Genomic DNA, 21,173 nt, shown 5'->3' with positions numbered 1-21,173 from the left:
GGGATCCCGGCCTCGCAGCCAATCAGAGGCCGGAGCTGCGGGTGGGGCCCCATCACTGCCCCATAGGGACCCATAGGGACCCATCACTGCCCCATAGCGCCCCATAGATGCCCCATAGAGCCCCATAGATGCCCCATAGCACCTTATGGCTGCCCCATAGTGCCCCATAGTGCCCCATAACAGCCCCATAGCAACTTATGGCTGCCCCCATAGCACCCCATAGCTGCCCCATAGCGCCCCATAGCGCCCCATAGATCCCCACAGTGCCCCATAGTGCCCCATAGCTGCCCCATAGCTGCCCCATAGCACCCCATAGCACCCCATAGCTGCCCCATAGTGCCCCATAGCTGCCCCATAGTGCCCCATAGCTGCCCCATAGCTGCCCCATAGCGCCCCATAGTGCCCCGTAACAGCCCCATAGCGCCCTATAGTGCCCTATAGTGCCCTCTTCCTGCCCCACCCAACCCCCCCCCACCCCCCTCACCCCCCCTCACCCCCCCCAAGTCCCCACCCCCCCCCAGGTCCCCACCCCCCCCCCCTCCCGGCCGTTTTCCCGTTACGGGTTTGGGACAGCCCCGACCCCCCCCCCCAGGTCCGCAACCAGGGACCCCCCCAAAATATTTGGGGCTGTGGGGGGAGGTGGGGAGGGGTGCGGGGGTGGGGGGGGTGATTTTTTATCGCCCCCCCCCCCAAAAAAAAAAAAAAAAACTCTGCCACATCTGGAAGCCATTGGGGGAGGGCGGTGGCGGCGAAAGGGGGGGGGAGGAAAGGGGGGGGGGGGGGATTTGGTGTCGGGGGGGGAGTTAAGTGGGAGGGGGGGGGTTCAATGAGGGGGGGGCACTCAGGCTGTGCCCCCCCCCAAAAATGAAGGGGTCGCCATGAGTTTGCTGCTGTTCGCCGTCACGGCCCTCCACGTCTTCGTCCTCCTCCTCTTCTTCGTCGCCACCCTGGATAAGGTAGGGCCCCCCCCCGCCCCCCCCGGACCACCCCCAGGACCCCCCCACCCCCTAGGACCCCCCCCCCAAAACCCCTGCCCACAGCCTGCCCCATAGCGGAGGGGGAGTGAAGTAAACGGGCCCCCCCCCAGGACCCCCCTCCCGTCCCCCCCCGAACACCCCCAGGACCCCCCCACTCCCCCAGGACCCCCCCCCACCCCCTAGGACCCCCCCCCCCAAAATCCCAGCCCCACAGCCTGGGGGGGGTCCTGCCCCATAGCAGTGTGGCTGGGGACCACATGTGCCCCCCCCAGTGGGGCTCCAGCCCCATAGCGGGGGGATCTATGGGGCAGGGGCTGGATCTATGGGGCAGGGGGGGGTTATGGGGGGGGTCGTGCCCCACGTGCCCCCCCCCGTGCCCCCCCTCCCAGGCCTGGTGGGTGCTGCCGGACGGGCAGGCGCTGAACGTGTGGTACGACTGCGTCCTCAACAACAGCACCGGGGCCTGGCTCTGCGCCAGCGTCTCCGACAGCCGTGAGTGGGGGGGGGGCACGGGGGGGGCACGGGGGGGGGCACGGGGGGGGGGTCGTGGGGTGGAGGGGGGGGCACCGGGGGGGGTTGGGAGGGGAATTGGTGGTGGATGGGGGGGGTATAGGAGGGGGATGGGGGGGGAAGGGGGGGGTATTAGGGGGGGTATAGGGGATGGGGGGGCTTGGGGGTATAGGGGGGGGTTGGGGGGGGTACAGGGGATGGGGATGGGCAGCGGGGGGGGTATGAGGGGGTTATGGGGGGTGGGGGGGGGGATGGGGGGGTATATATATATTTTTTATTTTTTTTTGCCCCCCCAGCCTGGCTGCGGGCGGTGCAGGCGCTGCTGGTGCTGGGGCTGCTCCTGTCCAGCGCCGCCTTCGCCCTCTTCGTGTGGCAGCTCCACGCCGCGCCCCGGGGGCGCCTCTTCGCCGCCTCGGGGGGGGCCCAGCTGCTGGCCGGTAAGTGGGGGGGGGGGGGCCCAAAATGGGGGGGGGCACCTTGGGACCCCCCCATACCCGTAGCGTTGGGGAGGGGCCTGGGGAACCCCCCCCCAATCCCCCCCCCCAGATCCCCCCATGACCCCCCCCATGACCCCCCCCCATACTCCGCCCACCCCCCATATCCCCCACCCCAATCCCCCCCCCAACCTCCCCATACCTCCCATGACCCCCCCCATACCCCCCCAATCCCCCCATGACCCCCCCCATACTCCTCCCAACCCCCCCATATTCCCCTCAGCCCCCCCATATCCCCCATGACCCCCCCATGACCCCCCCATACCCGTATCATTGGCCTGGGGAACCCCCTCCAGATCCCCCCCCATCCCCCCTGACCCCCCCATGCCCCCCCTGACCTCCCCATAGCCCCCCCTTACCCCCCTGTACCCCCCCACCCCATATACCCCTGACCCCATGTCCCCCCCAACCCCGTGTCCCCCCCCCGACCCCCCGCCCCTATAACCCCCCCTGACACCCCCCGTGCCCCCCCCAGGCGCGGCGGTGCTGGGGGCCGCGGTGCTTTTTGCCCTGCGGGGGGCCCAGCCTGGAGGGGGGGGGGGGTGCGCCCCCCCGGGGGCCGTTTCGGGCACTGCTTCGCCCTGGCCTGGCTCGGAGCCGGCCTGGCCCTGGCCAGCGGGGTCACCTACGGCTGCCTGCGCAAACGGGACTGAGGGGCACGGTGAGGGCAACGGGCGCGGGGGGGGGCGTTGGGGTCAGGGGGGCGTTGGGGGTCGGGGGGGGGTGTTGGGGTCAGGGGGGGCGTTGGGGGCGTTGGGGTCAGGGGGGGCGTTGGGGTCAGGGGGGCGTTGGGGTCAGGGGGGGCGTTGGGGTCAATGGGGGGCGTTGGGGTCAATGGGGTCAATAGAGACATCAGGGTCATTGGGGTCAGTGGGGGTTTTGGGGTCATTGGGGTCATTGGGGTCAAATGGGGGTGTTGGGATCAATGGGGTCATTGGGGTCAGGGGGGGGCATTGGGGTCATTGGGTCCCCTGTGATGTCACTGATGACATCACCAACGCCATCACCCCCATCACCAGCATGGTTGATGACGTCACCAGTGACATCATCCATGGCCCGATGACGTCACCCCGCAACACCAGCACGGCTGATGACATCATCGATGACGTCACCACAGCACCAGCATGGCCGTGGCCTCCCCCCCCCCCCCCAGTGACGTCATCACAGCCCGGTCATGACATCACAGTGATGTCATCAGACGGGTGTGATGTCGTCAGCTTGCCCCCCCCCCCCCCCCCTTCCCTGCAGAGCAATAAAGCCGCGAATTGAAGCGAGGGCGCACTGGGGTCGGGGGGGGGGCAAATTTGGGGGGTCCTGGGGGGGTCCTGGGGGGGGTCCTGGGGGTCTGGGGGGGCTCGGAGGGGTCCGGGGGGGTCCTGATAGGACCTGGGGGGGGGATGGGGGGGTCCCAAAGGACTTTGGGGGGGGGGTTTAGAGGGGCTGGGGGCATTTGGGAGGGGGTCAAGGGGGTCCCTGGGTGGATTTAGGGGGGGGCTAGGGGGGTCCCTGGGTGCATTGGGGGGGGTCAGAGGGCAGTGGGGACATTGGGGGGGGGTCCCTGGGTGTATGGGGGGGGTCATTGGGGGGGGGGTCGCAGCAGACTCGTTCCCACGGCCTCGTCTCAGGGCCCTTTATTGCCCCCCCCCCATCCCTCAGTGCCCGGACGGAGCGGGGGGGGCTCCGCGTGTCCTGGGGGGGTCCCTGGGGTGCTGTGGGGGGGGGGTGTGGGGGGGCAGGGGGGGCAGCCCCCCCCCCCTCGCCCAGGCTGCGCAGGCGGCCGCAGGCCCGGTGGGCCGGGAAGGCCAAGGCCAGGCCCAGGCGGCGCCGAAGGCCAGGCCTCGACCTCGGCCTGCAGCCAGGCCTCGGCGGCCCCCCCTGGGAAAAAAAGGAAAAAAAGGAGGAAAAAATGGGTCTGGGGGGGGCCACGGGGTCGGACAGACCCCCCCCCGTTATGTTCCATGGCCCCCACCCCACGTTTATGGCCGCCCCCCCCCCCCATTGAGGCCTGGCAGAGGCCTCAGCCAGGCCTGCCAGGGGGGCAAAATGGGGGTGAAAAGAGGAAAAATCGGGGGAAAAAGGGGGTTAAGGGTTTTGGGGGGGGGGTATGGGGTCGGACAGCCCCCCCCATTATGTCTCATGGCCCCCACCCCCATAAGCCCCGCATAAGACCCTCCATGCCCCCACCCCCACCACCCCCCCCTTTGCCCCCCCACGACCCACCAGGACCCCTTTTACCCCCCCATAACCCCCCGATACCCCCCCCACAACGCCCCCATACCCCCCCGTAACCCCACCATAACCCCCCCATACCCCCCCAATACCCCCCTATAAACCCCCCTACCCCCCACCCCACAACCCTCCCTTACCTCCCCCTTACCCCCCCCATACCCCCCCCCGACCCCCCCAGCCCCCCCCAGCCCCCCCCAATTTGCCCCCCCAGTGTTACCGGCGCCGTGGGGGCAGCGCTGCAGGAAGCTGTGCGCCAGCAGCGCCTCCTTGGCGGCCTCGTCCTGCGCCCTGCGCGTCAGCTCGGCCACCAGCGCCCCGTTGTGCGCGGTGCTGCGCCGGTACCGGCTGTGGGCCAGCTCCAGGGCGTGCAGGTCCCGGCGGCGGGCGAAGGCCTGGCCGCACGGCACCCATGGGTGCTCAGGGAACCCGCACGGCACCCACAGTGCACATACAGCACCCATACGGCACGTGCACAGCACCCTCGGCACTCACATTGCATCTGCACTGCATCCACAGGGCATCTACAGCACCCACACAGCACCCATGGGTGCTCACGGCACCCATCCAGCACCCACAGCACACATACAGCACCCACACAGCACCCATGGGTGCTCATTGCCCAACCTTTCCACACCCTTTCCACACCCATCACCCAATCTTTTTGCACACTTTGCACGAGCATCACCCAACCATGACCCCCCTTTGCATGACCTCCCACCCCCTCCCCACCCCAAACCCCCCCAAATCCCCCCATTCCCCCCCAACCCCCCCCAAATCCCCTCCAAACTCCCCCAACCCCCCCCCAACGCCCCCCATTCCTCCCCCCAACTCCCCCCATTCCCCACCCCAACCCCCTCCATCCCCCCCCATCCCCCCCCACCCCCCCAACCCCCCCAGACCCCCCCAACTCCCCCCCAGAGCCCCCCATTCCCCCCCTCCATACCCCCCCAGCCCCTCCCAGCCCCCCCAACCCCCCCCATTCCCCCCCTCCAGCCCCCTCCAGCCCCCCCCAACCCCCCCCACCCCCTCCCCAAACCCCCCCCACCCCCCCCCCCCAGCCCACCTTGGAGCCCCTCATGGCCATGAGCGCGGCGAAGCCGAGCAGCAGCGCGGTGGCGCCCACCTTGAGGTCTGTGAGCAGCACCATGCCCACGTTGAGGAACAGCAGCAGCCCCGAGGCCGCCAGCCCCAGGTGCAGGCGGGCGCGCTGCAGCCCCGGGGTGCGCACCCGGACCCGCGGCAGGAGCAGCTCCAGGGCCTCCAGGGGCACCTCCTTGAAGCCCTTCAGCACCAGGCGCGACCCCCGCGGCCGGGCCAGGACCACCACGCGGCGGAAATAGCGCCTGCAGACCCAAGAGGACCGGGAGTCAACCCAAAGGAAACCCCAGGACACGGAGACCGGAAAACACCAAAACTGAACCCAAAGGAACCCAAATTCCCTGATCCTGAGTCCCAGAAACACCCCCAGGACCCCCCCAGGACCCCTCAGATGGGCCCAGGACCCTCCCAGGACCCCCAGAACCCCCCCCAGAACCCCCCCCAGCCACCCCTATATCACCCCCAGGACCCCCCTCGTATGGCTCCAGGACCCCTCTAGGACCCCCAGAACCCCCCCAGAACCCCCCCGGGCCCCCCAGGACCCCCCCAGAACCCCCCTGGACCCCCCAGGACCCCCATTTCCCTGCCAGGATCCCCCCATTTCCTTCTCAGCCCCCTCCCAGACCCCCATTTCCCCCCCAGGACCCCCCATCCCCCCCCCCTTGCCTGTGGGGGGGCGGGCGGGGGGCTCGGGCGAGCCAGCGGCGGGGGGGCGGGGGGGTGTCGGGCAGGGGTCCCACGCGCTGCCCCAGGGCCCAGAACTGGATCTCCTCGTACTCGGCCAGGTCCACAGAGACCTGGGGGGGCACGGGGGGGTCGGGGGGGGAGCAGAGGGGAGGGGTTGGGGGGGGTTGGGGGGCGGATGGGGGGGCTGTGGGGGCGTTGGGGGGGCTATGGGGGTTGCTGGGGGGGTCGGGGGGGGCCGGGGGGGGTCAGAGGGGAGGGGTTTGGGGGGGTTGGGGGGGCTACAGGGGGCTATGGGGGGACTGTGGGGGGGGGGCTGTGGGGGGGTTGGGGGGGCTGTGGGAGGGTTATGGAGGGGCTATGGGGGTTCTGTAGGGGGTTTGGGGGGCCTGGGGGGGCAGAGTTGGGGTCTATGGGGGGTTATGAGGGTCTATAGGGGTTTAGGGGGGTCTAGGGGGGGTTATGGGGGTCAAGGGGGGCTTGGGGGGGGTCTGCGGGCTATGGGGGGGTCAATGGGGGTATTTGGGGGGGGGGCAGCAGCGTGATCCCCCAGATTTGGGCCTGGGGTGCAGGCTGGGGGATCCCAAGTGTGTGTGTGGGGGGGTCCTAAATTGTGTGTGGGGGTCCCCCAAATAGGATGGGGTCCTAAATTGGGGGAGGGGTGTCCCCAAAGTGAGAGGGGGTCCCCAAATCTGGGGGGGGTCCCCGCGTGTTACCTGCACCTCGTCCAGGGGGTGCTGCACCAGGAGGGCGAAGGCGACGGCGGCGTCGGGGAGCCGCTGGAAGTTGGCCTCGGCCAGCAGCGGGGCCAGCGCGGCCACCACGCGCCGCTCGCGCCGCCCCACGGCGTCCCCCTGCCCCACAGAGACCCCCTGCCCCACAGTGTCCCCCTGCCCCATAGAGACCCCCTGCCCCATAGAGGGACCCTGCCCCATAGCAGGTCCCTGTGCCATAGAGGCTCCCTGTCCCGTAGTGACCCCTTGACCCATAGTGACCCCTTGACCTATAGTGACCCCCTGCCCCATAGCAGGTCCCTGCCCCATAGATGCCCCCTGCCCCATAGTGACCCCTTGCCCCATAGATGCCCCCTGCCCCATAGGGGGTCTCTGCCCCACAGCGGGCCCGGGGTCCCCGCCGAGGTCCCGCAGCTCCCCCAGGTTGGCCACGGTGTCACGGTCGGGGTCGATGGGGCCGTAGAGAGCCTGGGGAGCAGGGAGGATGGGTAGAGCCCCATAGCGCCCCATAGCTGCCCCATAGCACCCCATAGCACCCCATAGTGCCCCATAGCTGCCCCATAGCGCCCCACAGTGCCCCATAGCTGCCCCATAACACCCCATATCACCCCATAGCTGCCCCATAGCTGCCCCATATCACCCCACAGCACCCCATAGCGCCCCATAGCTGCCCCATAGCGCCCCATAGCGCCCTCTTCCTGCCCCACAGCACCCCATGGCGCCCCATAGCGCCCCATAGCGCCCCCTAACCCACCTGCAGGTGCTCGTGCAGGCGCTGGTAGCGGGGCTGCAGGGCCCGGTCCAGGCGGGCGGCGAAGGCCAGGAAGGAGGCGCGGGACCCCCCCGAGGGGTGGAACTCCTGGAGGGGGGCACCGGGGGGGCCTGTCCCCAATGTCCCCAGTGTCCCCTGTCCCCATGGCCCCAGGTGACCCCATGTCCCCAGGTGACCCCGTGTCCCCCATTAACCCCAATACCCCCCCCCGTGTCCCCATGCATGTTCCCATATCCCAGTGTCCTCCCGTCCCCACCAGTGCCCCCCATTGCCCCCAGTGCCCACTGCCCCCAATGTCCCCAAATATCTATCCATATCCCAATGCCCCCAGTGTCCCCCTGTCCCCACCAGTGCCCCCCAGTGTCCCCACCAGTGTCCCCAATGCCCCAGTGCCCCCACCAGTGCCTCCCAGTACCCCCCAGTGCCCCCCGTGCCCCCAGTGCCCCCTGTCCCCAAATACCCACCAATATCCCAGTGCTCCCAGTGCCCCCAGTGCCCAATGTCCCCAATGTCCCCAAATACTCCCCATACCCCAACACCCCCAATGCCCCAGTGCCCCCCCCAGTGCCCCCCAGTGCCCCCCAGTGCTCCCAGTGCCCCCTTACGGCCAGCAGCAGCCCCCGCAGCTGCTCCTTGGAGAGGGGCACGAAGCTGTCCCGAAACCCCTGCTCCCAGCCGGGGGGCTGGGGGGGCCGCGGGCGCCGCTTGGCCCGGGCCACCTCGGCCACCAGCGAGGCCACCGAGCGCCCTGGGGGGGCCACCGGCCCCCGGCCCCGGGCCACCGCCCGCAGCATCCTGCACTGGGTGACGTCAGCGTGACGTCAGAGTGACGTCACTGTCAGGGTCGCGGGAGGTCAGCAGGGGGCACGCGGGGGGCATGCGGGGGGAGGGTGAGCTTGGGGGTGCAAAGGGTGCAAAAGGTGCAATGCAGGGTGCAGAGGGTGCAATGTGGGGTGCAATGAGGGGTGCACAGGGTGCTAGGCAGGGTGCATGGGCTGCAGCGCAAGGTGCAAAGTGGGTGCAGGGGGTGCAGTTCTGGGTGCAAGGTGAGGCCCACGAGGTGCAGTGCAGCTGCAGGACGGGGCGCAATGCAGGGCCTGAAGGGTTCAATGCAGGGTGCAACACGGTGCGGGGCTGCAATGCAGGGGGCAATGCTGGGTGCAACAAGGGGGTGCAATGCAGGCTGCAATGCACTGTGCAGGGTGCAATCCAGGGCACTGGGGGGGGTGTAACAGATTGCAATGCCAGGTACAATGCGTTGCAGAGCGTGCAATGCAGGCTGCAATGCCAGGTGCAATGCAGGTCGCAGGGGTCACGGTGCCTGTTGCAATGCGGGGCGCATTGCAGGTGGCTCAGGGTGCAGTGCCAGTTGCAGGGGTTGCAATGCAGGGTGCAATCAGTCACTCAGGGTGCAATGCAGGTTGCAATGCAGACTGCTTAGCGTGCCATGCCCGTTGCAATGCAGGTTGTAGGGGTTGCAATACCGGGTACAATGCCAGTTGCAGAAGGCACAATGTCAGCTGCTCAGGGTGCAATGCTGGGTGCAATGCAGGTTGCCCAGGGTGCAATGCTGGTTGTAGGGGGTGCAATGCAGGTTGAATTGCAGGTCACAGGGGTTGCAATGTCAGTTGCAGGAGCAGCAATGTCAGTTGCTCAGCGTGCAATGCTGGGTGCAATGCAGGTCACAGGGGTGGCAATGCCGGGTGCAATGCAGGGTGCTCAGGGTGCAATGCAGGGTGCTCAGGGTGCAATGCCGGTTGTAGGGGTGCAATGCAGGGTGCTCAGCGCGCCGTGCCCGTTGCAGTGCAGGTCACGGGGGTTGCAATGCCGGCTGCAATGTCAGTCGCAGGAGCTGCAATGTCAGCTGCTCGGGGTGCAATGCGGGGGTGCAGGGGGTGCATTTTGGGTGCATTTGGGGTGCAATTGGTGCAATGCCGCCCGCAGCGCGCCCCCCGCCCCCCCTGACCTGGCGCCCGCCGCTGACTTTGGCCCCGCGCGTGCGCGCCCGGCCCCGCCCCGCCCCCCCGGGCCCCGCCCCGCGCATGCGCCCCGCCCCCTCGGGGGGGGCGTGGCCAGAGCGCCCCGCGCCTGCATGGGCCCCGCCCCCTCCCACCCCTGGCAGAAAGGGCGGGAAGGGAAAAGGCGGGAAAGGGGCGGGAGGGGGGGGGGCAATAAAATTGGGGGGGGGGGCATAAATGGGGGTCTGGAGGCAACAAAAATGGGGTAGGATCCCATAAAATTGGGATCTGAGGGCAATAAATGGGGTCTGGGGGCAGTAAATTGGGTCTGGGGGCAATAAAAATGGGTCTGGGGGCAATAAATGCCCCATAACTGCCCCTCCCCCCCCCGAACTGCCCCCCCTGCCCCCCGGTGACAGCAGCGGTGCCGCCGGGGGGAGGGGCCAAGCGGAGGCCACGCCCCCTCCCTCATCGGCCACGCCCACAGCGGGGGGGAGGGAGCTGGGGGGGGCTGCGTGGCCCTGGGTGTGCAAGGGGGGGGGGCGAGTGTGCAAGGGGGGTGTGCACGAGGCAGCGGCGTGCACCTGTTGCACGCGCGTGTGTGCAAGGGGACAGACGGACAGATTGGGGGGGGGGCACAGACGGACAGACGGGGGGGGGCACGGGCACGCCGGTGTCGGAGCCCGTCCGTCTGTCCGTCCGTCTGGCTGTGTCCCCCCCCCCCCCGTCCGTCTGTCTCACCCACCTGTCCGTCCGTCTGTCCGTCTGCCCCCCCCCGTCTGTCTGTCCCCCCCCCTCCCCCCCCGTCTGACCTCCAATGACCCCAGACCTGGGGGGGGGCGGGAGGGGAATTGGGGGGGGGAATTTGGGGCTAAGGGGGGGGGGAATTTTTATTGGGGGGGGGGTCACAGGGGATGGGGGGGTCGCTCCAAAAGGGGGCGTGGCCTCAAGCCTCAGGGGCGTGGCCAAGACGGGGGGGCGGGGCCAGGAGCCGGGGTCCGCGCGCCCGGCGGCGGCGGCGGCGGCGGGGAGCGAGAGCAGGTGAGGGGGGGGGGCACCCCAAAACTCCCCCCCAAAAAACCCCAACCCCCCCCAAAGCCCCCCCCCAAAAAAAACAAAAATCCCCTAACCCCTCCCAAAAAAAACCCAAAAAAACAAAAATCCCAAAAAATCCCAAATCCCACCCAAAAAACAAATCCCCCCCCCAAAAAAATTCCCCCCCCCGACCCCCCGTGGGATGGGGATTGGGGGGGGAGGGATGGGGGGGCCACGGGGCGCGCCCCCGCGGCCGTGCACGCGCCCCCCTCCCCCCCCCCCCCCCAGCCCCATTAAAATTCTGCACACAAAATGCTGCAGGGGGGGGGGGGCGGCGGGACCGGCCGTGGGGGGGGCACTGGGAGCACTGGGAGGCACTGGGGGGGGCAGCGGGGGGGGGACTGGGAGAGACTGGGGGGTGCTGGGGGGAATTGGGGGGGCTGGGACCCCAGGGGGGGGTTGGGGGTGGGGGCGAATTAGGGGGGGGGTTGGGGGTAGGTGGGGGGTGGGGAGGGTCAGGGTGGGGGGGGTGAGGGGTGGGGGGGGTCCTGGGGTCCTTGGGGGAGGGGGGGGAGGAATTTTTTTTTGGGGGGGGTTCTGGAGGTTTTGGGGTCCCAGCACTTTGTGTTCCCCCCCCCAGCCCCACCCGTTTCTGCTCCCCCCCCCCCCCCCTTTCCTTTCCCTCACCCCCCCCCCAGGACCCCAAATTCTGTCCCCTGCCCCCCCCCCAAATCCCGTCCCCGTGTCCCCAAATTTCCGCCCCCCCCAAAAAAAACCCTGCAGCCGAGATGAGGCACAGCCCCCGGAGCTGGGCCCAGGTAGGAGCTGGGGGGCAGAGCTGTGGGGCAGGGCTGGGGGGGGCTGAGCCGTGGGGCAGATCTATGGGGCAGAGCCGTGGGGTGATGCTATGGGGCAGCGCTATGGGGCTGACCCTGCTGCAGAGGGGACAGCGTCCCCAGTTTGTCCCCAGTTTGTCCCCAGTTTGTGCCCCCCCCCCCGCCCCAGGCACGGGGCCGGGGCCGGCACGGGGCCAGCGGGGGGACGATGACGCGGGTTTGTCCCCAAAAATTACGGGGACGGGGACGTTTTGGGGACATTTATGGGGATTGGGACATTTTGGGGACGTTTTGGGGACAGGGACAGCAGGGGGGACGTTTTGGGGACATTATGGGGATTTTTGGGACATTACGGGGCTGGGGATGTTATGGGGACGTTTTGGGGACAGGGACAGCTCGGGGACATGACGCAGGTTTGTCCCCAGTTTTACGGGGATGGGGACGTTCTGGGGGCATTTTGGGGATTTTGGGGGATGTTTTGGGGATGGGGACATTGTGGGGACGTTTGGGGGACGTTTTGGGGACAGTTTGGGGACTTTTGGGGACGTTTTGGGGACAGGGCCCCCCCGGCGGTCCCCAGTGTCCTGGAGCTGGTCCCGATGCGGGCCCCAGTATGGTGGGGCAGGGGCGGCACTGGGAGCACTGGGCGGCACTGGGAGCAGTGGGTGGCACTGGTGGTGCTGTGTCACTGCCAGCACTGGTGACACCAGGCACTGGGTGGCACTGGGAGCACTGGGTGGCACTGGTGCTGCCGCATCCCTGCCAGTGCTGGTGACACCAGGCACTGGGTGGCACTGGGAGCACTGGTGACACTGGGCATGGGGAGCAGTGGGTGATGCTGGGTGGCACTGGGTGGTACTGGGTGATGCTGGGAGGCACTGGGGGCACTGGGTGATTCTGGGGGGCACTGGGTGGTACTGGGTGATGCTGGGGGGCGCTGGGGGCACTGGGTGACGTCGGGAGGCACCGTCCGATGCCGCGTGGCACTGGTGGCCCTGGGAGCACCGGGAGCCACCGGCTGCCACCGCCCCCCCGCCTGACCCCCCAACCCCCCTCCCCACCCCCCACCTGACCCCCCTCCCCCCCCCCCCACCCCCCCTAGGCCTCGGCGCCATGACCCCCCGGGGGCCCGCCCCGCTGGGCACCATGCTGTTCGCCCTGGCGCTGGCGTGCGCCGGCCCCTTCTTGGAGCCGCGGCCGGAGGGCTCCCGGCGGACCCTGAACGTGGCCGTGGTGCTCAGCGGCTCCTCCTACGGCCCCCCCGGGCCCCGCCTGACCCCCGCCGCCTTCCGGGACTTCCCCCTGGAGGTCAACCCGGTGGCGGTGGTGCTGAACGACACCAACCCGCGGAGCCTCATCGTGCGCCTCTGCGACGTCCTCTCCTCGCTGCGCATCCACGGCGTCGTCTTCGAGGACGACTCGGGCTCGCCGGCGGTGGCGCAGATCCTCGACTTCCTCTCGGCCCAGACCTCGGTGCCCATCGTCGGCGTCAACGGCGGCGCCGCCGTGGTGCTCACGCCCAAGGTGTCGGGGTGGTTTGGGGTGGTTTGGGGTGGTTTTGGGTTTTAGGCGGGGCTGTGGAGCCGTGCGGCAGCACCAGAAGGGGATTAGAGGGGGAATGGTGACACCCAAGCCAACCCCAAACATGTCTAGAACCAAAATATTGACCCCAACCCAACCCCACCCATGTTTAGAGTCAACCCATTGACCCCAACCCCACTCCAGCCATTCCTGGGGCCAACCCTTTGACCCAAACCAAACTCCAACCGCGTCTAGAGCCAACCCATTGACCCCAACCCAACCCTACTTGTGTCTAGAGGCAATCTGTTGACCCCAACCCAACCCCAAACACATCTAGGGCCAACCCATTGACCGCAAACCGACCCCAACCCAACCCCAAATACATCTAGAGCCAAAATGTTGACCCCAACCCAACCCCGACCGTGCCTAGAGACAAAGTATTGACCCCAACCCAACCCCGACCGTGTCTAGAGCCAACCCATTGACCCCAACCCAACCCCGACCGTGTCTAGAGCCAACCCATTGACCCCAACCCAACCCCGACCGTGTCTAGAGCCAACCCAATGACCCCAACCCAACCCCAACCATGCCTAGAGCCAACCCAATGACCCCAAGCATGCCGAGAGCCAGCCCGCTGCCCCCTGTCCCCGCAGGAGAAGGGCTCCACCTTCCTCCAGCTGGGCTCCTCGACGGAGCAGCAGCTCCAGGTGATCTTCGAGGTGCTGGAGGAGTACGACTGGACGTCCTTCGCTGTCGTCACCACCCTCTTCCCCGGCCACGAGGACTTCGTGGACTACGTGGAGGTGCTGACCGACAGCAGCTTCATCGGCTGGGAGCACCGCGGCGTCCTCACCCTCAACCTGACCGACGACCCCGAGGGGACGCGGCTGCGGCGCCAGCTCCGCGAGCTCAGCGCCCAGATCCGGCTCCTCTACTGCTCGCGCGAGGAGGCCGAGGCCGTTTTCCGGGCGGCGCGGGAGGCCGGCCTGGCCGGGCCCGGCTACGTCTGGTTCGTGGTGGGCTCCAACCTGGGGGGCAGCGAGGAGCTGCCCCAGGACCTCCCGGCCGGCCTCTTCGCCGTGCTCTCCGCCGGCTGGCGCGACGACCTCCAGCACCGCGTGCGCAACGGCGTGGCCATCGTGGCCAAGGGGGCCGAGGCCCTGCTGCGGGACTACGGCTTCATCCCCGAGTTCAACAACGACTGCCGGGCGCCCAACGCCACCCAGGGCAACGACGACCTCCACCGGTGAGACCCCCACCCCGGGGGGGTGGTCTTGGGTGTCCCGGGCATCACGGGCATCGCGTGTATTGCATGCAGTGTGTGCATTGCATGCATCATGGGCATCGTGCACATTGCATGCACTGTGTGCACTGCATGCATCGTGTGCATCACAGGCATTATGGGTATCGCATGTATTGCATGCAGTGTGTGCATCACGGGCATCGTGTGCATTGCATGCATCGTGTGCACTGCATGCATCACAGGCATTGCGTGTATTGCATGCACTGTGTGCACTGCATGCATCACGGGCATCGTGTGCATTGCATACGTTGTGTGCATCACGTGCATTGCATGCAGGATGGGCACTGCGTGCACCGCGTGCACCCTGGGCATTGCATGCATCGTGTGCATTGCATGCACCGTGGGCGCTGCGCGCACTGCATGCACTGGGCGCATCCCTCGCGTCCCGGGGGGGGTCCCGGGGGTGACGGAGCCCCCCCAACTCCAGGTACTTCACCAACATCACCTGGGGGCACCGGGACTTCTCCTTCAACGCCGACGGCTTCCTGGTCAACCCCTCGCTCGTGGTCATCGCGCTCACCAAGGAGCGCAGCTGGGAGGTGGTGAGCGGCGGGGGGGGCAGGAGATTCCGCATCGATTTGGGGCATTTTGGGGGGTTTTGCAACCCTTTCTTTTTTTTTTTTTTTTTTCTATCAGTTCTGATGTTATTTTATTTTATTTTATTTTATTTTATTTTATTTTATTTTATTTTATTTTATTTTATTTTATTTTATTTTGCTTTATTTTATTTTATTTTATTATCTTAATTTTGCTATCTGCGTTTGGGGTCCTGGGGGTTTCTTGGGTTTGGGGGTTTTTAGTTGTTTTTTGACACTTTTTTTTTTTTTTTTTTCTGTGTGTGTGTTTTTTGCCATCCATTTTGAGGGGGTTTGTTGGTTTCTTTTTTTTTTCAATTTTGGGGGTTTTGTACTTTTTTGCCATCCATTGTTTTTTTGGTTTGTTTCTGTGTTTGCTTCATTTTCTCTTCGCTTTTTTTGCCATCTGTTTTTTTTTTCCATCCGTTCTTGTTTGTTTGGCTTTTTTTTGTTTGTTTTGTTTTTGGCTTCTGTTTTTTGATTTTTTTTCCATCCTTTTATTTTGCTTGTTTGGTTTTGGTTTTTTGTGCTTTTTTTTCCCTCTTTTTATTTTTCCATCTGTTTTTTTTTTAATTATTATTATTATTATTTTTACCCTTTTTATTATTATTATTTTTCATTTTCTTTTCCCATCCACGTACTTTAATTTTATTTCATTTTATGTTTTTTTTTTCCACACATTTTTTTCCCCATTTCCCCCCTTTGTGTCTTTCCTTCTTTCTTTTGTGTTTTTTTTTTCCCCATCCTTTTTTTAATTACCATTTTTCCTTTCGTTTTCTTTTCCTCCCCACTTTTAATTGTATTTCATTTTTTTTCCACGCATTTTTTTCTGTTTTTTGTTTGTTTGTTTTTCCATATTTCCCCCCTTTGCGTTTTCCCTTGTTTCCCATGCATTTATTTTATTTTATTTTATTTTATTTTATTTTATTTTATTTTATTTTATTTTATTTTATTTTATTTTATTTTATTTTATTTTTTTCACCCATTTTTCTGTTTTCTTTCCCCCTACCCTCCCCTTTCCCTTTTCCTTGTTTCCCATCTATTTTTATTTTAATTTAATTTAATTTTATTTTATTTTATTATTTTATTTTATTCCTTTTTTCACCCATTTTTCTGTTGTTTTTTTTTTTCCCCCCCTACCCCCCCACTTTCCCTTTCCCGTATTTCCCATCCATTTTTCTGAATTTTTTTTCTTTTTCCACCCTTTTTTTTTGCATTTTTTTCCCTATTTCCCCCTCTCCCATTTCCCTATTTCCCACCCATTTTTCACCATTCCCCCCCCCCCAGGTGGGCAGCTGGGAGCGGCGCGTGCTGCGCATGAAGTACCCGTCCTGGGGGGGCTCCGGGGGGGGGCTCCCGCGGCCGGTGGCCGACGGCCGGCACCTGGCGGTGGCCACGCTGGAGGAGCGCCCCTTCGTCATCGTCGAGGGCGTCGACCCCCACACCGGGACCTGCATCCGCGACTCCGTGCCCTGCCGCCAGCAGCACAACCGCACCCACGGGTAGGGGGGGGAGGGGGGCACCCCCCCATGGCATGGGGACCCCCCCCCGGGGCATGGGGACACCCCATGGGGGATGAGGACACCCCCCCATGGCATGGGGACCCCCCCCCGGGGCATGGGGACACCCCATGGGGGATGGGGACCCCCCCCCCCGGGGCATGGGGACCCCCCCCCCCCGGGGCATGGGGACACCCCTATGGTGACCCTCTTGGGACCTGGGGACCCCCCCCATGGCATGGGGACACCCCCCGGGGCATGGGGACCCCCCTATGGTGACCCTCCTGTGTCCTGGGGACCCCCCCCCGGGGGATGGGGACCCCCCCATCTCATGGTGACCCCCCCATGGTGGTGTCCCCATTTGCCTGGTGACCCCCCATGACCCCCCCCAATACCCCCATATAACCCCCCAATACCCCCCCAGTACCCCCCCAGTACCCCCATATAACCCCCCCAGTGCCCCCCCAGTGCCCTCCCAGTACCCCCCTGACCCCATGGTGCCCCCCCCAATTTGCAGCCCCCCCGGGGAGCCGCCCCCCCCCGCCAAGCGCTGCTGTAAGGGGTTCTGCATCGACCTGCTGAAGCGCCTGGCTCGTGCCCTGCCCTTCACCTACGACCTCTACCTGGTGACCCACGGCACCCACGGCAAGAAGGTGGACGGCGTCTGGAACGGCATGATCGGAGAGGTGGGCCACGCCCCCTGAGGCCACGCCCCCTTTGGCCGCGCCCCGTTAAGCCACGCCCCCTGGTGGTCACGCCCTCCTAAGCCGTGCCCCCCTGACCGCAATCAGGGCTCCTCCTGGGTGATGCCGGCCACACCCCCACTTTACCACGCCCCTTTTGACCACGCCCCTGACCACACCCTCATGACCACACCCTCATAAGCCACGCCCCCTGGTGACCACGCCTCTTGCCTCCTAAGCCCCGCCCCCCAGCCCTGCCCAAGTCCTCCACCCGGTTGACCTGGGCAATACCCCTCTGACCACACCCCCTCGGGACCACACCCTCCTAAGCCCCGCCCCCCTGACCCCGCCCCCCGGCCCCGCCCAGGTGTCGGCGCGGCGGGCGGACATGGCGATTGGCTCGCTGACCATCAACGAGGAGCGCTCCGAGGTCGTCGACTTCTCCGTGCCCTTCGTCGAGACCGGCATCAGCGTCATGGTGGCCAGGAGCAACGGCACCGTGTCCCCCTCCGCCTTCCTGGGTAATTAATTAATGAGGGGGTGATTAGTAATTCATTAATTATCAGGGCAGCCTGGGTCGGTGACTGGGTCATTGGGGGTCATTGGGGGTCATTGGGGGGCATTGGGGGTCATTGGAGGGCACGGCATCGTGGTGGTGCAGAGCAACGGCACCGTGTCCCCCTCCGCCTTCCTGGGTAATTAATTAATTAGGGGGGTGATTAATTAGGGGGGGGCACCCTGGGGAGGTCACTGGGGGGGCAGTTATTTTTGGGGGGGGTTATTCGGGGGTTATTATGCATTAAGAGGGTATTTTGGGCTCTATTAACAAATTTTAGGAGCATTTTGGGGGGGTTTTGCTTACCGGGGGGCTCCTTTTTGGGGCTGTTTTTTCTCGGGGGGGGTTGTGCCTTACCCCGGGGGGGTCTTTTCTTTTCGGGGGGGGGCGCAGAGCCGTACAGCCCGGCCGTGTGGGTGATGATGTTCGTCATGTGCCTGACCGTGGTGGCCGTCACCGTCTTCCTCTTCGAGTACTTCAGCCCCGGGGGCTACAACCGCAGCCTGGGCGCCGGCCGGCGTGAGAGGGGGGGGCAAATTTTGGGGGGGGGGGGGCAAATGGGGGGGGTAGGGGGGTGATTGGGGAGCTGGGGGGGGGAACTGGGGTGAGGGGAGAACTGGGAAGGGGAACTGGGAAAGGGGTACTGGGGGTGATTGGGGGGGTACTGGGAGGGTAATTGGGAGGGGGGGTAACTGGAAGGGTTGGGGGGGTAACTGGGAAGGGTAACTGGGAAAGGGGGGGTCACGTGCCCCCCCCCCCCCAGGCGCAGGGGGCTCCAAGTTCACCATCGGGAAGTTGCTGGGGGGACTGGGGAGACTGGGGATTGTGGAACTGGGAGGAACTGGGAGGGAGGATACTGGGAGGATACTGGGATGGGGGGGTCGGGGGGGTCCGGGCTGACCGTGCCCCCCCCCCCCAGGCTCGGGGGGCTCCAAGTTCACCATCGGGAAGTCGCTGTGGCTGCTGTGGGCGCTGGTGTTCAACAACTCGGTGCCGGTGGAGAACCCGCGGGGCACCACCAGTAAGATCATGGTGCTGGTCTGGGCCTTCTTCGCCGTCATCTTCCTCGCCAGCTACACGGCCAACCTGGCCGCCTTCATGATCCAGGAGGAGTACGTGGACACCGTCTCGGGGCTCAGCGACCGCAAGGTGCGGCCCGAGGTGGTCCCGGGGGGGTCCTGTGTGGCCCCGTATGGCCCTATCTGGTCCCATATGGCCCCGTATGGCCCTATATGGCCCCATATGGCCCCATATGGCCCTATGGGGTCCAATATGGTCTTATATGGCCCTATGGAGTCCCACAAGGCCCTCTATGGCCCTGTATGGCCCCAGGGGGTCCTATATGGTCCTACATGGCCCTATATGACCCCCCTGCCCCCCCAGTTCCAGCGCCCCCAGGAGCAGTACCCCCATGACCCCCCTGACCCCCTTTAACCCCCATGACCCCCATGACACCCCCATGACCCCCCATGACCCCTATGACCCCCCCTGACCCCCCACCCCCAGTTCCAGCGCCCCCAGGAGCAGTACCCCCATGACCCCCCCATGACCCCTATGACCCCCCCTGACCCCCTGACCCCCCACCCCCAGTTCCAGCGCCCCCAGGAGCAGTACCCCCATGATCCCCTATGACCCGCCATGACCCCCCCATGACCCCCCCTGACCCCCTGCCCCCGCCCCCAGTTCCAGCGCCCCCAGGAGCAGTACCCCCCCCTGAAGTTCGGCACGGTGCCCAACGGCAGCACGGAGAAGAACATCCGCAGCAACTACCCGGCCATGCACAGCCACATGCTCAAGTACAACCAGCGCCGCGTCGAGGACGCCCTGCAGCACCTCAAGAGCGGGTAGGGGCGGGGCCGGGGGCGGGGCTACAGGGGGCGGTGCCGGAGGGGGGCGGGGCAAAGCGGGGTGGGGTCGGGGGTGGGGTTAGGGAGGGGTGGGGGCGTGGGGAAAGGGGTGGAGGCAGGGAGAGGGGGCGGGGTCAGGTGGGGGCGGGGGCCTTTTGGCTTTGTGGGCGTGGCTTAACGCGTATGGGCGGGGGTTGTTTTTGTGGGTGGGGCCTGATGCCAGCGGGCGGGGCCTGTTGGCAATGGGCGGGGCCTGTTGGCAATGGGCGGGGCCGGTCGTCCTGGGCAGGGCGCGACGGGACGCGGTCGGGTGCTGCGGTGCGCGGTGGGCGGGGCCTTTTTGGCTTGGTGGGCGGGGCCATTTCTCCTTGTGGGCGTGTCCCCGTGACGGCCCCGCCCCCCAGGAAGCTGGACGCCTTCATCTACGACGCGGCGGTGCTGAACTACATGGCGCGCAAGGACGAGGGCTGCAAGCTGGTGACCATCGGCTCGGGGAAGGTTTTCGCCACCACCGGCTACGGCATCGCCCTGCAGAAGGGCTCGCGCTGGAAGCGGCCCCTCGACCTGGCGCTGCTGCAGCTGCTGGGCGACGGTGCGGGGCCGTCGCGATAGAGGGGGGGTATCGTGACGGTGGGGGGGTGTGGTGGCGGTGGGGGAGGTGGTGGGGGTGGGGGGAGAGTGGGGGTGTCGCGATAGTGTCGTGATAGGGGTGGTATCGTGGCAGATGTCGTGATAGGGGTGGTATCGCGATAGTGTCGTGATAGTGGTGGTGTCATGACAGGTGTCGTGATAGCGGTGGGTGTCACGTTAGCGGTGGGTGTTGTGGTAGTTTTGCAATACTAGTGTGCCACTATCTCACCACCATTGTGCCTCTATCACATCACTGTCGCGCCACTATCGTGACACTATCACGCCATCACACAACAATCACGATACTATCACACCATCACACCCCTATCATGCCACTATTGCGATACTATTGTGCCACTATCACGATACTATCACGCCATCATACCACTATTGCGATACCATCACAGCATTGCACCACTATCGCGCCACTATCGTGATGCTATCACGCCACTATCACGATACTATCACGCCATCCCACCCTATCGCGCCCCTATCGCGATACTATCGCGCCCTCGCGATACTCTCGCGATACGCCCCCCCCGCCCCCGCAACGAGCTGGAGATGCTGGAGCGGCTGTGGCTGTCGGGGATCTGCCACAACGACAAGCTGGAGGGTGATGAGCAGCAAGCTGGACATCGACAACATGGCCGGCGTCTTCTACATGCTGCTGGTGGCCATGGGGCTCAGCCTCCTCGTCTTCGCCGCCGAGCACCTCGCACACTGGCGCCTGCGCCGACGGCCCCCCCGGCCGCGACCGCCCCCCCCCAGCACCCGCCTGCTGCTCGCCTTCAGCAGGGTGAGGGGGAGGGGGGAGGGGGGAGATGGGGGGTTTATGGGGGGGGATGGGGGGGGAATGGGGGGGGGATGGGGGGTGCGGGGGGGTCATGAGGGGGTATTGGGGGGTTGTGGGGGGGGATGGGGTTATGGGGGGCTTTATGAGGGGGAAATGGGGGGTTGTGGGGGGGGATGGGGGTTATAGGGACATGGGGGGGTATGGGATTATGGGGGAGAAATGGGGGGGTCGTGGGGGGGCTATGGGGCTATGGGGGGGCAACAGGAGGAGGGTCAGGGGCCAGGCTGAGGCCAGCAGGACGGGGCCGGGGGGGCTCAGGTCAGAAGGTGCCCATGGGGAGGGGCCACAGCCCCGGTGCGACCCCCCCCCAATTTGTGTCCCCCCCCCCCTCCAGGCATTGTACAGCTGCTGCAGCGGCGAGGAAGCCCGGGCCCCCCCC

The 21,173-nt window shown here is 65.5% G+C and overlaps 3 protein-coding genes and 1 pseudogene across 5 annotated transcripts; 3 read left to right on the top strand and 1 right to left on the bottom strand.

The window, feature by feature from the left end:
* The first annotated feature begins 541 nt into the window (after positions 1-541).
* On the top strand, positions 542-3,245 carry LOC311429503 (epithelial membrane protein 3-like). Of its 2 annotated transcripts, none has more exons than XM_084540588.1 (6): positions 542-592; positions 871-956; positions 1,367-1,469; positions 1,784-1,924; positions 2,457-2,642; positions 3,001-3,245. In XM_084540588.1, exons 2-6 carry the CDS (start codon positions 879-881, stop codon positions 3,042-3,044), a joined length of 552 nt encoding a protein of 183 aa, XP_084396714.1. In that variant the 5' UTR covers positions 542-592; positions 871-878; the 3' UTR covers positions 3,045-3,245. The 2 variants fall into 2 exon arrangements, with proteins under 2 accessions (XP_084396714.1, XP_084396715.1); XM_084540589.1 differs by having other exon boundaries at positions 551-588; positions 869-956.
* A 355-nt stretch (positions 3,246-3,600) lies between these two features.
* TMEM143 (transmembrane protein 143) lies at positions 3,601-9,542 on the bottom strand (the record flags this gene model as incomplete). The annotated part of the gene is made up of 8 exons (XM_084540591.1): positions 3,601-3,856; positions 4,428-4,602; positions 5,274-5,553; positions 5,975-6,105; positions 6,709-6,846; positions 7,481-7,585; positions 8,104-8,298; positions 9,465-9,542. The coding sequence occupies 8 exons, from the start codon at positions 9,540-9,542 to the stop codon at positions 3,603-3,605; spliced, it is 1,356 nt and encodes a 451-aa protein (XP_084396717.1). The 3' UTR covers positions 3,601-3,602.
* Positions 9,543-11,266: 1,724 nt separating this feature from the next.
* On the top strand, positions 11,267-19,923 carry LOC311429504 (glutamate receptor ionotropic, NMDA 2D-like; the record flags this gene model as incomplete). Its single annotated transcript, XM_084540590.1, has 11 exons — positions 11,267-11,309; positions 12,430-12,851; positions 13,502-14,094; positions 14,579-14,693; positions 16,014-16,228; positions 16,743-16,911; positions 17,276-17,429; positions 17,858-17,983; positions 18,384-18,613; positions 19,148-19,308; positions 19,716-19,923. Exons 2-11 carry the CDS (start codon positions 12,441-12,443, stop codon positions 19,921-19,923), a joined length of 2,382 nt encoding a protein of 793 aa, XP_084396716.1. The 5' UTR covers positions 11,267-11,309; positions 12,430-12,440.
* Positions 19,924-20,502: 579 nt separating this feature from the next.
* On the top strand, positions 20,503-21,170 carry LOC311429502 (glutamate receptor ionotropic, NMDA 2D pseudogene; annotated as a pseudogene). The gene is made up of 2 exons (XR_014698864.1): positions 20,503-20,737; positions 21,129-21,170. The product of XR_014698864.1 is annotated as a glutamate receptor ionotropic, NMDA 2D pseudogene (transcript).
* Positions 21,171-21,173: the final 3 nt, after the last annotated feature.

The sequence above is a fragment of the Aythya ferina genome (genome assembly GCF_964211825.1).
Source record: "Aythya ferina genome assembly, contig: HAP1_SCAFFOLD_1242, whole genome shotgun sequence".
Classification (NCBI taxonomy): domain Eukaryota; kingdom Metazoa; phylum Chordata; class Aves; order Anseriformes; family Anatidae; genus Aythya; species Aythya ferina.
Note: the sequence above shows the minus strand (reverse complement) of the source record. Positions and strands in the feature narration are given on the sequence as shown.